Raw genomic sequence first — 14,096 nt, 5'->3', positions numbered from 1 at the left:
ACTACCATTTAGGAGGATGGCAAGGGTTTCTGCCTCAACATCCCCTTTTCAAGCAGCAAGTTGCAGACTCCCACTACCACTTGCAGAGAAAGAAAAATTTTCCAACTTCCCCTTTACCTTAAACTGTTAAATACTCTATCCAAATCTCAGTTTTACATATCTCTATTAATTAGAGTCAGGAAACAGGCCTTTCAGCAAGGACCCCTTTACATCAGACACCCAGTTGCATTGTTACCAGTTTACTCTCCCCAATCAACTCCACACAAAGAGAGAAACAGGGATAGAGGGATAATGCGGGGCACAAGTGAACATGAATTTCCTGGGCATTAACATAATTGGATGACCTGCCCTGGGCCCGGCAGTCATAAGAAAAACTCACCAGTTTCTTTACGGGCACATCCCTCCCTACCACTGGTGCTATCTAGGGGAGGCACTGTCTCAGGAGAGTAGTATCCGAAGATCCCCACCATTCAGATATGCTATCTTCTCACAGCTACCGTACCACCAAGCAGGAAGTATAGAAGTCCAACGCCACCAGGTTCAAGAACAGCTATTCGGTTCTTAAATGAACCAGCAAAACCCTAATCACTAGAGTTCAGCAACACTATGACGACTTTGCTCAAAAATAGACTTACTTGTTCCAATTGTGTCCTATCTTGTAGTAATTGTGGACAATTAATGTTTAACTTAAGTTCTTCTGAATGCTTTGTACATGATGTTATGTGTGTGTGGTGCTGCTGCAAGTACATTTTTCATTTTCACTATGCACACAACTCAACTTCTGTCCAGAAAATTTGCTGCTCTGGATCAAAGTACCAAGCTCCAAAAATTCCAACCAACCAGTTTTACCCTATTCCTCACACCTTGTGTACATTCCCAGATGCATCTTTTCATTGGAACCGACCAGATTCCGATTCAGACAAATCACTTCCAATAAATCTTCAGCAGTGTTTGAGGTCTCTGGGTTTAAACTCGATGGAGTTCAGAAAGATATGACGGGGGAGCAGGAGAAGGGATCTGATTGAAACCTACTGGATATAAAATCCCTGTGGCTATGGAAAGGATGTTTCCATTGGTAGCAGAGTCTGGGATCCAATGGCATAACCTCAGAATGAAAGGGGTGTCCCTTTGGAATCGAGAAGATAAGGAATTGCTTCAGCCAGAGAGTAATGAATTTATTACCATATAGGTGGTGGAGGCCAAGTTATTGGATGTGTTTAAGCAAAGATTGATAGGTTCTTGATTGGCTAAGAAAAGGAAAGAGACATGGTTCCTTGGTGGACAGACTTGATGGGCTGAATGGCCTATCTTTGTTCCTATACCAAATTGTTTTATTCAGGTTGTTCCTGGAACCACGGCATTTGCAGGCTTCTGGTCACTGACACATTTTCACGTTTTCCCCATCAGGCTGAGGGTAAACTGATTTCTTCAGCCAAAATGTCATCCCCTGGGAATTCCTGCTTCACCTCAGGGCAGCTAAAGAAGCGATTCTCCTGTGGAAGGGTACATTAAATGATCCTACCCTTCTCATTCACAGGAGAACAGTGCCAAACAACCACCATCTGAACGTTAGGCTGAAAGGAGGAGGAGAACTCATATCAATTCTGTCTAAATATGTGCTCCAAAGTGGAGGATGGTCATCCATTTCCCAACCCTTAATTTAGTCAACCTATTAACATCAGTCTGCTAGGGTCTAGGTCAGGGGTGGCCATATTACATGTGTCAATTTTTTCACGCACGAGTTCTATATTAACGTATTTTTACAAGAATTGTGGGGGTACGAGAGTTGCATGATGCATCTGAAAAAATTGAAACACAGAATGTAAAAGGTTGGCCATCCCTGGTCCAGGTTGAATAAATGTAGTGAATCATCTTAAGCTTTGCATTAAAATCACTCCTGAAAAGGATTAAAATTTCAGAAAGTTGAGTACAAGAAACTTACTCTCCTGCCGTTCCTTCCAGCAGTTATTTCGAAGGTTGGTTATATAATCTTCTTCAACACTTTTTTCCACTTTTTGTACCATCACACCTGTATATTCTTTCTCAAAGTCTTTGCTGACAAAATAAACTACTTTAAGGTTGCTGGTCTGCCTCTTGACAGTATGCCCCACAGCACTGCAAATGCAAAAGTTAGTCATTGAAAAAACCCAGCTCATTTCTTCCAGTCAATTAAATACAAGCTTACATTTATACAGCACACAAAGCCATGGCAAGTTGATTTCAGTCTTGTATAAAAAGGTATAGTCATCTTTTGATGGAAGGCAGAACAGAGAGCAGGAGGGCAGAAGATCAGGAATGCTGATGACCTTCCAAGGAGTAGAAAGGACAGGTCAGATGATCTGCTCATAGTCCAGAGCCTTGATGTTATGGAAGCCATAATCAACACAGGCCATCACTGATTATTTTAGATCTTGTCACTGCTCAACTGGTCTCCTACCATATTCAAAATGTCAATCATGTTCCGACCAGAATTATTTAAGCAACGAGCAAAAAAACCCAAAACAATGAACAGAAATCTATTCCATGAATGTATACTTCAACCAAGCTACCCAGAAATTGGTGGCACCAACATAAATGCAACCAATTCTCTAGAGGATTATTTTGCTTCCTTGTCGCCATTGGTAGAGCAGCATTCACTATGGAAGATGCTCCAAATCAAAAATCTATAGTTCTTTAAAATAAATCTGTTTGTAAGTCATTGTCATTTTCATTTTGTTGCTTTGAACACAAGGCTGTTCCCTCAAGTCTTACATGGACTGATGCTACAATGTATTGTTATAGCTCTATTAACACAAGGAATAATTAATATAATTGGTTTTGCTTATCATCAGCTACATATTCGGCTAACATGCAAATATGCCACACAAATGGAGTTTCACCCTAGCAAAATGAATTAGGAGAATATGAATATATATCAGTAATACTTACGCTCGATAGTAGAGACTATATGGTGGAGATGATACCATCAATTGGCTTAAAACAGACACCAGGATCAAGACAATTATAGGTAACAGCTGTAAAAACATCGAAAATCCTCCCTGTAAGTAACAAGAATAACGTAATTAATTTCCATAGTTCAGCTCCAACATAGATTTGGAGAAGTTCTCTCTCAAATGCTGAAACAATCCTTAATCAGATGTTGAAGCACGTTACGGCAGAGACCATTTTCCCAGGTGAATTTCAGTTACTCTGCCTGACCACGTTTCTTTAAAAGAACCCAGAGTAGTTCATAGCAAAGAAATCAAGCTGCATTTAGATCAGACAGGCAATGGGGGATTACAGTATGGTGGAGTTAGGATCTGGCCATCACATATTCTTCCCTATTTGTTGCTCGAAAGAAGGGCAAGCTGTCTACACAACTCACTTTATGAGATACTTATCATGTTTGCAACACTGCCCTAAAGATTAAGAGCTGGCAAATTTACTGATAGATCCTAGTTAAGAAAAATGGGGATTTTTCAGTAGGGGAAGACCACAACTATTAAGTAAGAAAATTCCACTTGTTAGGGAAAGAAGTGGTTTTTAAACCAAAAGCAGCAACGGAAGCAGGATCCATAAACTAGTTGAGAACAAAGGAAGAGAAAAAAAAAGCTGTTGACTGGATAAACTGGACAGCATTGTTGCAAAAACTGTGGACGAAATGTTCAACTCATGATACTTTCCTTCTATTAAAAAAAATGTTCTACTGATAGAAAGGTGCTTGCCAGCAATCTTGGGGGGAAAAAATTATGCTCTAGTGACAGAAAGGCGGTTGCCAGCAATCTTGGGAAATAAATGCTGTCAATAGAAGTTCACCGCACTCCCTTGTGTAGACTTGCTCCTTTCCCATGAACAGAAATCACAGCCTATCCAGGAACGCCTCATCAGTCCTATCATAGGTGATCATCCAATTAGATTTAATAATTCTGACAGATAACAAACCAGTTTGTACATGGAGTGTATCAAGATTAGGGATAATGGATTACAAATTGAAATATCAACTTAAAAAAACTGGTGCTCTGTTCCTCCATATTAGAGATATTTAGATACTAAAAAGAGTTTATTTGCTGTAATTATAGTTTAGTATTCTGTTACACCTTAAACAACATACTTTAATGATTACATTCTATTTTGCACAGCACAAATAGTTTACAGAAATTATAAATACCTTACCTATGCACCAACTTCCTCACAGAAAACTCTAATGATACATTCTGGAGAACGGGCGAACCATGGAGTCTGACTGTGGAAGTTTTCAAAGTTCAGCTGGGCCACACGTGTACATACTTTAATAATAAACTTACTTTGAACTTTGATAATAATTGTGCAAGGAAGAGGCTCAATGGGCTAACTTGGCAAATACATCATGCCAATACACGTATCAATAAGTAGCACTGACACATTGATATGTAGATGTTATCCCAATATTTCCTGAATATACAAAGTTGGTCAGGAGGTATTTGATGGGGTGGTATCCAAATAAACTTTTTTTTTGGATGCCCATTCTCCATTTGGATTTTTACCGGCTGGAGGTTCCCATCAGTCAGATGAAACATTACATTTTAAGGAACTTTCGTGAACATTGTTGAAGTGTTCCCAAGTAACCTCTTGCCATAACGGAGCTTAGTATAAAATTGCCTGTTTTGGGAATCTGGTGTTGGGTACTTGAGTAATGTGGCAAACTTGTTTGAGCTACTAGACTGCAATTAGAACCTTGACACTGAGGATAGATTATTGATAGTCAGGGCATGGAGGGATATGGGGAGAAGCAGGGGATTAGGGCTAAGAGGAAAATTGGATCAGCCATAATGAAATAGCGGAGCAGACTCGTTGGGCCAAATGGTCCTATATCATATGGTCTTGTGGTCTTATACCCTCACGTTTTCCTGCTGTGAACTGTACTAATCATATGGAGCTACCTTGAGGTGCAGTGAGTGTTGCAGTGAATTTTAATGCCCCACCACCACCAGAAAGCTGCCGTGGCCTCTGCCATTTCGTGTAGCAACATCTTTCTCCACGATTTCTCAATGTCCCTGATTGATGTTGAGAGACAGAAAACATCCAAATCATTTTTTTTAAATTCTGAAAGTTTACAAATGGGAGAAGTTTAATGAAAGAACTTCACTGAGCCTCTCAAGGTCAGATCATCAGCAGTTAGGGTTTTAATAAGTGCCCTGCTCGCAGGGCAATTACGTACGTCTGCTCGCTCGTTGTCTCTATTAGTTCGGTGATACGATTGGTGCGTTGTAAACCTCGCTCTTCCATTGGAGTACGTCTGTGCACTACCTAAAATCGAGCAAACAATTAGACACTGCATATTTATCACATTGACACCCTGGGACAGAGAGAGGTGGTCACTTTGCAAAGATAAAAATGTAGTAGAAATGATCTAAGCCCATACAAAAAGCATCAAAATCAAAATAAGAACAGCAGGAAAACAGTAGGCTACTTGAGCCTGCTCCACTATTCAATGTGATCATTTCTGATCTGCTGAAGGCCTCATCTGCTCTTCTGTGACAGCTCCCCAATCTATTAAATCTTTACCTCCCTCCAATAACCCAACTTCCACACTCCTGAGGCAGAAAATTCCAAAGATTCACCACTCTCTGAGAAGAAATTTCTGCACACCCCAGATTTAAATGATCGGCCCCTCACTTTGAATGTATTTCACAAGTAGGAGAACCTAAAACACCTTGCATCTAGCCTATCAAAGCCTTGTATACGAGAGAAAAACAATAACACAAGATCTTTCCTACTAAATGCAGTAAGCATATACAGCAGTTCATCTCTGTGTGACAGGAGAACACACTTCATAGTACGAAACTCTGTTTTATTATTTTGTACATTATTGCACATTGGTAAATTAATATTGTGTATATTATTATTCTGAACTTCATTATTAGTTAAGTCTGCACACTACAAAGCGTATTTTAAATGTTGATGCTGTAATGACAGAATTTCCACTTCGGATCAATACTTATTATTACTGTTATTAAAATCATTCCATATTCTGCCAAACTCTAAAGAATGCAGACCAGCTGCTTAGCCTCTCTTATCCCAGGAAGTCACCTAGTTCTTTTCTTTCAGACTGCCTCTTTTTCCTTAGTTAAGGTAACCAACATTGTCTGCAGTATCCCAAGTGTGGCCATAGCAGGTGAATTGCAGTAGGTCAAGGCTGGAGCTAATATGTGCAATGACCAGCCTCTCGAAGCACTGCATGATGGTGGAAGGCAGAGCCATCAACTAGGAGACATCATGGCACATTACCTTGTTTTGCCTCAGGTACCAGAATGATAGTAGCCACCATAAAGCAGGTAGAAGCTTCAGACTGAAGCAGGGAGCAGTGAAAAATGTCTGCGCATACACCTGCCAGCTGATCTGCGCAGCATCTAACAACACAGCTACGACACCATCTGGGGCCGATGCTTTCCGCGGGCTCACTCTCCGCAAGATCGACCTTACATCCGCGTCGGTGACTGCGCGTACAGATGCAACCAATGACATTCTAATCTTCTTCTGCTCAAAGCGTGCACACAATGCATTAAACTCATTGGCTGGGGATAGGCTGTTGTTGGGGGTGCTGCCAGACTGCACTTCCCTTCCATTTCTGACCACTCATGTGCTTGTCTAAATGGCTCTTCAAGGTTGTTGCTGTATCTACTTCCACCACCTTCCCTGTCAGGTAGCTACTAACCATTGTAATAAAAACTGGCCTTGTAATTCTCCTCTAAACTCCCTCCCCCTCACTTCAAACCTACACCCTCTGGAACTTCTGGGATAAAGAAACTGACTATCTAGCCTTATCTAAGTCTCTCAGGGACCTTTTTCTAAAACAAAAAGCTAGGATCTTGACAACTGAAGACATACGGACCTGCTCCAGCTGTCAATCAATGATATACACCACACCAGCAAAGAAGGCCCCACCCCTAAGGGAACATATTTATTGAATATTGTATTCATGCCCCCTCTCAGAAACAAAATTCAGCAGTAAAATGTTTACATTGAAATCATTTCACAGAACATTGGGTATTACTCCTTTTAAGAGGACAAGACCAGCTTCATCCTTAACTTTGATCTGGCAGGAGGCCAACGATTTCTGTCCTTCTCCATTTGCCCTTGAACACAGCGGCTCATTAGACAAAAGTACCACCTGGTTCAAGGACAGTTTTTATCTGTTATTGAACGGTCCTCACATACACTGAAAGATAAAGCCTTGATCTCCCAACCTACCTCGACAAGGCCCCTTGAACTCTGTCTATCTGCTCTGCATTTTGTTTTATATTTACTACCTAAATGTACTTATGTACAGAATGATCTCTCTGGATGGCACACAAGCAAAAGCCTTACACTGCATCTCAGTACATATGGCAATAATAATCCGATATGGATCTGTAGCGAGTTAACACCATAATCCAGTTAGCTCTGGTATTACACTTAGATCCACCAGAATAATGGTGACAAATCCCACTAATAGTATAAAAAACAGTATCCGAGATATGAAATGGGGTTAGAACACTAAGGATGCTTAGCAAATGCTGGATGTTCACAGCATGTTCTGATTTACACCAAATCCCTTTCCCCCACAGGCTTTAAATAAAGAAACTTAGATTTTTACAATAATAACCTTTTTAAATGCAGAATTAATTAATTGGCTGAATTTAAAAATTCACAGCTGTCACAGTGGGCTTAGTTTTGGAATATTATCAGTCTACCACCACACCTCATGAATGTGTTTTTCTATTAACACAGAGTCAAGGTGATGCTTCTGTAATTGAGGCCCCTGCTCTGTGTACAGCACACCTTTGTTATCCACTGGCCTTTTGGATAACTTTGTTATCCACCGTGGATCTGCAAATTTAAGGTTCACCTACGGCACACTTCAATGTTTTGCCCTGGGAGGCACCAAAACACTTGGATCACAGACCTGTCCTTGCAAGCTCAATAGTCCTGAGCCCAGGTCCAGGGAATGGAGGTGGAGAGCTTTCAGAAACAGAAACTTGCACTGAACTCACTATATCCATACACAGGTTATTTCCAGTGGCCCTGGTGCTTTGTACATATTGTTGTTATCAAAGGGATAACAGTTCTTCTGTCCATGGGAATGATGACCTGGTGTCCCATCCATATTGGGAGGAAGCTATTCTAACCAAATCTAAGGCAGCAGGCTCATGTCGCCCACACTTTCAGCAGGCTTTTCACATGATCCCAACTCCTAATCAACTTCTTCTAATGGGGGCAGCACAGCAGTGTAGTGATTTGCATAACACTATTACAACGCCAGCGTCCCAGGTTCAATTCCAGCAGGTGTTCTCCAGTTTCCTCCCACATTCCAAACTTATAGGTTAGTAATTTAATTGGTCACGCAGGTATAATTAGGTGACACGGGTCATTGTGCCAGCTGTTACTGTGCTGCATCTCTAAATAAAGTTGGAGTTGCCCAGGAATCTCGATTAATATTCAAGACACCACTCCGGTCTTCAACTACAGGCCTCGAGGTTGGGGCAATCCAGGCTAGGTAATAAAATCAGGGCCACTACTGGCAACACTGAAGTCAGGTGCTGTCTACCTCTTGTCAAATGCTGAAACAGGCAAATTCTTCCACATGGTTTTTATAGCCACCCCTCCGTGAACTCTGACTACACTTCCTGCTACCTCAGGAAATCAGGCAACATAATCAAAGACCTTTCCTGCCTTAGTCATTCTCTCTTCCTTTACCTCCTCCCCATTAGGCAGAAGATACAGAAGTTTGAGAACACACACCAGCCGGCTCAGGAACAGCTTCCATCTACACCTGAATGCATCTCTTGTACGCTAAACATAATTCTTGATCTCTTGTTGTGGTCCTTGCACCTCCTTACAGGTGCCCCCCCCACCCCATTTACAAAGGTAGAGCGTTCCTATGAAACCTTTCTTAAGCCAAAATGGCATAAACAAAAAACCATTCATTTATATGGGAAAAATTTTCGTAAAAGTGAAAATCCTCTTTGTAATGCGAAAATAGGTTACTAATGTAGATCTTTTGTAAAGCGAAGCGACGTAAAGTGAACATTCGTAAAGCGGGGACACCTGTATCTGCCTTCAGTGCGCTTTCTCCATAGTTGTAAAACTATATTCTGCAATCAGTTTTCCTTTTTACTACCTTAATGTACTTTGATCTGTTTGGATGGTATGCAAATAAAAACTTTTCACTGTATTTCTGTACATGTGACAATGATAAGCCAATTACCACCCAGGACTCCACCTTACCTTCAATCACATCGGCTAAACCAGCATATTGACTCTACTTTTTTCCATAGATGCTGCCTGGCCGGCTGAGTTGCTCCAGCATTTTGTGTGTGTTGCTTGGATTTACAGCATCTGCAGATTTTCTCTTGTTTGTGGTATCCAATGCATCTTCCACCTCCCGAGAATGACCCCGGGAATGAAAGGTTTGGTTATATGAGGTGCTTTTGATGGCTCTGGGCCTGTACTGGTTGGAGTTTAGAAGAATGAAGGAGGGATCTCATTGAAACTTACTGAATATTGAAAGGGAGATGTGCAAAGGACGTTTCCTATAGTGAGGGAGCCTAGGATCTGAGGGCATAGCCTCAGAATATAAGGATGTCTCTTTAGAACAGAGAGGAGAAGAATTTCTTTAGCCAGAGGGTGGTGAATCTGTGGAATTCATTGCCACAGGTGGCTGTGGAGGCCAAGTCATTGGGTGCATTTAAAACAGTTAATAAGAGTAGCAAAATAGCAAAGGGAGGCAGGAGAATGGAGTTGACAGGATAATTATTCAGCCACGATGGATTGGCAAGGAGACTCGATGGGCCGAACGGCCTGATTCTTGCTCTGGGTCCTGTTGCCCATTCATCATCCTATTTAAGTACAGCCTGCTGGACATTTATCAGAGTTCACATTTCACTGGAGATCTGGGGTGTCTTGGCAGAAGGAGTATAACACCACTCCCTCCATATCCCCTACCATCTCCACCGGGTGCCCCAAAAGCAACGGGACTCCACATTCAGAAAAAGAGGCAGCATTTCAAAGTAGTGGATCACTCCCACCTTCTCAAGGGCAGTTAGCAATGGGAAATAAGTGCTGACTCCAGCACAGACGCCCAAAAAACCACCTTTGAATAAAGGAGCAACACAAAGGCACTGGAGAAACTCGATGGGTCAGGAAGCATTAATGGAGGAAAACGGAGAGTGGACATTTTGAGTCAAGATCCTTAAATACTACAATATTTGGAAATCCAATGGGTATAAGGAAGAGTAAAGAAGAATTATCTCTTTGGTCCACAGTTCTGTGCCAAACCCATGACACCCAATCCCTTCAGCCTGCATGTGGTCCATATCCCTCCATTCTCTACACATCCACATACCTATCAAAAAGCCTCTTAAACACCACTATTAAATCTGCCTCCACCACCATCCCTGGCAACACATTCCAGGCACCACTACTCTCTGGAGGAAAAAACCTGCCTCACATTATTTCCTTTGAACTCTTCCCCCCCACCCCTCGCCTAGAATGCCTGCCCTCTAGTATCAATTATTTCAACTCTGGGATAAAAGTTGCTGGCTTTCTATCTACAACTCTCATAATTTCATAAACTCTCAGCCTCCACCGCTCCTGAGAAAACTACTGTTTGTCCATCCTCTCCTTTAGAAGAGCCTCTCCCTTTTAGAAGGTTAATGCAATGTTTGGGAAAACGAGCCACGTTGGAACATCGGCCAATGCACTTGGAACCTCTACGCATGGAAAGAGCAACACTGACATTTATGAAGTATTTTCAACATACCTGCAGGAAATCCTCCGCCAAAGAACATGTTAAATAAATCTTCTGGAGTAATATCAGCTTCATAATTTCGATGAAATTCAAAGCCTCCATGCTGGTAATTCCCAGGGGACTGGCTTTCACCATACTGATCATAATCCTTTCGTTTCACTGGGTTACTGAGCACAGCATAGGCATTTCCAATTGCTGAATTAAAAAAAACATTGTGACATATAAAACTACTGGTGAGATACTGTCTGTTTCCCCAAATGCATAAAGCTCCCACAGCACAATAGAGAGGGAGCTCGTTCCAGCTCCTGCAGCCATTATTGAACCCTCAACTACTTAAAACTTATCTGCTCATTGCTACGTGTGGGAGTTTACCATGCAATTATAACAATGACCACACTTCAGAAGGATGGATACAAGATTGGGTCAAAGAGTGGGAATAAAAGATGATTTTCTGGATGGCTACCAGTGACTAGTGGTATTCCGCCGGCCTCAGTGTTGGGTCGACTACTTTTCAAATTATATGTTACTGATCTGGATGATGGAATTGGTGGTTTTGTGGTCAGGTTTGTTGATGATACAAAGATAGGTGTTGAGGAAACTGAATTTTCTGATGGACTTGGACAGATTAGGAAAATAAGAAAAGTATTGAGAGATAGAATACAGTTTAGCGAAGTGTATGGTCATGCACTTTGGTAGGAGGAATAAAGGCATAAACTATTTTCTAAAAGGGGAACAAATTCAGAGATTGGAAGTTCAAAGGGTCTTGGGAGTCCTAGTGCAGGGTTCCTTGAAGGTTAACTTGTAGGTCGAGCCAGTAATAAGGAAGGTAAACGCAATGTTAGCATTCATTTCAAGATGACTAGAATGTAAAAGCAGAGTGATAAAGACAGCACATTACAAGGTGTTGGTCAGACCACAGTTTGAGTAGTGTGAGCAGTTTTCGGCCCCATATCCAATATTTTGACTAATATTCTGGTATTATAGAGGGTCTGGAGGAGATTAGGAAGAATGATTCTGTAAATGAAAGGAAATTAACTAATTAGGAGCTTTTGATCTCTCTGGGCCTATACTCACCAGAATTTAGAAGAATAAGAAGGATTTCATTGAAACCTGTCAAATATTGAAAGGACTTGTCAGAGTGAAAGCGGAGAGATCGTTTCCAATAATGGGAGCATCTGGGACCTCAGAAGGATATCTGGCACAGCCTCAGAAGGATATCCCTTTGGAACAGTATTGGAACAGAAATGTGGAGGAATATCATTAGCCAGAGGGCTGTGAAACAGTGGAATTCATTGCCACAAATGGCTGTGGAGGCCAAGACTTTGGGCAGATTTAAAGTAGAGGTTTATAGGTTCTTGATTAGTAAGGGTTATGGGGAGAAGGCAGAGGGTTGAGTAGGAAACTAAATCAGCTATGATCGAATGGTGAAGCAGACTTGATGCACCAAATAGCCTAATTTTGCTCCTAAGGTCTTATTCAATAAGGTCTATTACCTCAGCATTATGTTCCTCCATAAGCTTCCTGTCTTGAATTCCTAGTTCCTATCAACCTCCATATTCTCTGTGAAGGACTAATCCCTCATAGCCCTTTGGGGTAAAGATTCACAAAGGTTCGCCATCCTGTGTGAAGGAATTTCTTCTGGTCACTTGGTGTCAGTAGCCATAAGGGGTAAAACAAAGGTTTGATTCAAGAACTTTGTAAAAGATGGGGCTGTGGGGAGTTATTGGCTCAAAACTGTGCAATGCAGGCTTGGAAAACAGTGCCTCATCTTCTCCCTGCACACCGCAGTTTTCTGGACTCGACACTGAATTCTACAACTTCAGGTTAAATTGATTTCTTGGTCTGCGTCAGTTATTTGTGATATTGGGACAGTTTTTAAAAAATCATAAGTAATACAGCATGAATACAGGCCCGTCGGCCCAACTTGTCTACATCCACTACGGTGCCCAGCTTCTCTGAGATTTTCCCCCCGGGTCTGGAGGATGTGCCCAGCCAGTCATTCCCTCCAGCTCTGCAATTCTCAACTCCTACACTCCACTGTTCACAGTCTCACTCTCTAACTGCTCCCATTCTCTCACTGACTACATCATTTGGTTTACAGATTATCCCCATGGTTACACTTTCACAGACATAGTCTACTCCCACCCTCCCTACCCCTTAAATTTCTCTCCCCTTCCCAGTTCTGAAGGGAACTCAGCCTGTAATAGGTAACAGGAACAAACCCTTTGACCAGTTTCTGTGCCAACCACAATGCCAATCTAATCTAAACCCATGTAGCTGCACAAGGTCTATCTCCCTCCATTCCCTGTCTGTTCATGTCTGTGAGAAGTCTCTTCCCATATATACAGACCAACCTGCTGAGTACTTCCTGCACCTTATTTTCAATTTCCATCACCTTCTGTGTTTTAATTTTCAATTATTACGGAGTTACTGGACGGCCTCTGCACCACAGGAAGAGGAAGGCTTCGTGCACTGAGTGGAATGTACTTGCAAAGACACAGGGCAGAAATCACACCACAGGCAGATCAAAGAGAAAATCTCTCAGCTCACCTTTAAATGCCTCAGTTGCTCCAGGTGCATGGTTTTTATCAGGATGAAACTTCAGCGCCAGTTTCCTGTAAGCTTTCTTCAGATCCTCGTCAGATGCCTCCTTGCTGACCCCAAGGATCTCATAGTAATCTTTACATTTCTTTATCCTGGGTTGGAATAGTCAAATCACCATTACTAGCATGCTAATGCACAGAGGGGAAGAGATCAAGGCCTGGTGCCAGGCATATAACCTCTTCCGCAATGTCAACAGACCAAGGGGATGGTTATCAGCTTCTGGATAACTCACACCCTTCTTTACATCGGCAGCATAGCAGTGGAAACTGCGAGCAGTTTCAAACACCTTGGAGTGCATACCTCGCACAACCTCTCGTGGCCCCAGAACACATCCTACACAACCAGGAAAACTCACCAAGACCTCTGTTACGCACATCTATACTTACAACCTTCTATAGATGCGCAGTAGGGAGCATCCAAACATGCAGCATCAATGCATTGTACAGAAACTGCAATCCGGCAGACAGGAAGACTTGCAACAGGTAGTCCAGACTATCCAAAGCAACACTGGCACCAGTCTACACACCGTCAAGGACCTATATACAGAACGGTGCCAGAAAAATGCCAACAATATCATGAAGGATCCCACATGCACTGCTCATGGATTGTTTGTCCCGTTCCCATCAGGGAGGATGCTAGTAGTATCCACTTCAAGACCACGAGACTCAAAGAGAGTTACTTACCCCCATGGCAAGGCTAATCAATACTTACACCCACTAACCCACCTCACAAAGCATCCCCCCCC

At 42.1% G+C, this 14,096-nt stretch overlaps 1 protein-coding gene across 1 annotated transcript in view; it reads right to left on the bottom strand.

Moving 5' to 3' along the window:
- The window catches only part of dnajb14 (DnaJ heat shock protein family (Hsp40) member B14), a 40,905-nt gene that overhangs the window by 4,418 nt on the left and 22,391 nt on the right, over window positions 1–14,096 (bottom strand). The window contains exons 3-7 of the mRNA XM_073042390.1: window positions 13,298–13,443; window positions 10,760–10,942; window positions 5,177–5,265; window positions 2,929–3,038; window positions 1,943–2,115 (exon numbers count right to left, since the gene is read on the bottom strand). Of these exons, the coding sequence (XP_072898491.1) occupies window positions 1,943–2,115; window positions 2,929–3,038; window positions 5,177–5,265; window positions 10,760–10,942; window positions 13,298–13,443 (701 nt within the window). The remainder of the gene's footprint in view (window positions 1–1,942; window positions 2,116–2,928; window positions 3,039–5,176; window positions 5,266–10,759; window positions 10,943–13,297; window positions 13,444–14,096) is intronic.

This window comes from Hemitrygon akajei, chromosome 4 (genome assembly GCF_048418815.1).
Source record: "Hemitrygon akajei chromosome 4, sHemAka1.3, whole genome shotgun sequence".
Lineage (NCBI taxonomy): Eukaryota > Metazoa > Chordata > Chondrichthyes > Myliobatiformes > Dasyatidae > Hemitrygon > Hemitrygon akajei.
This window is presented reverse-complemented; position numbering and strand designations above follow the sequence as displayed.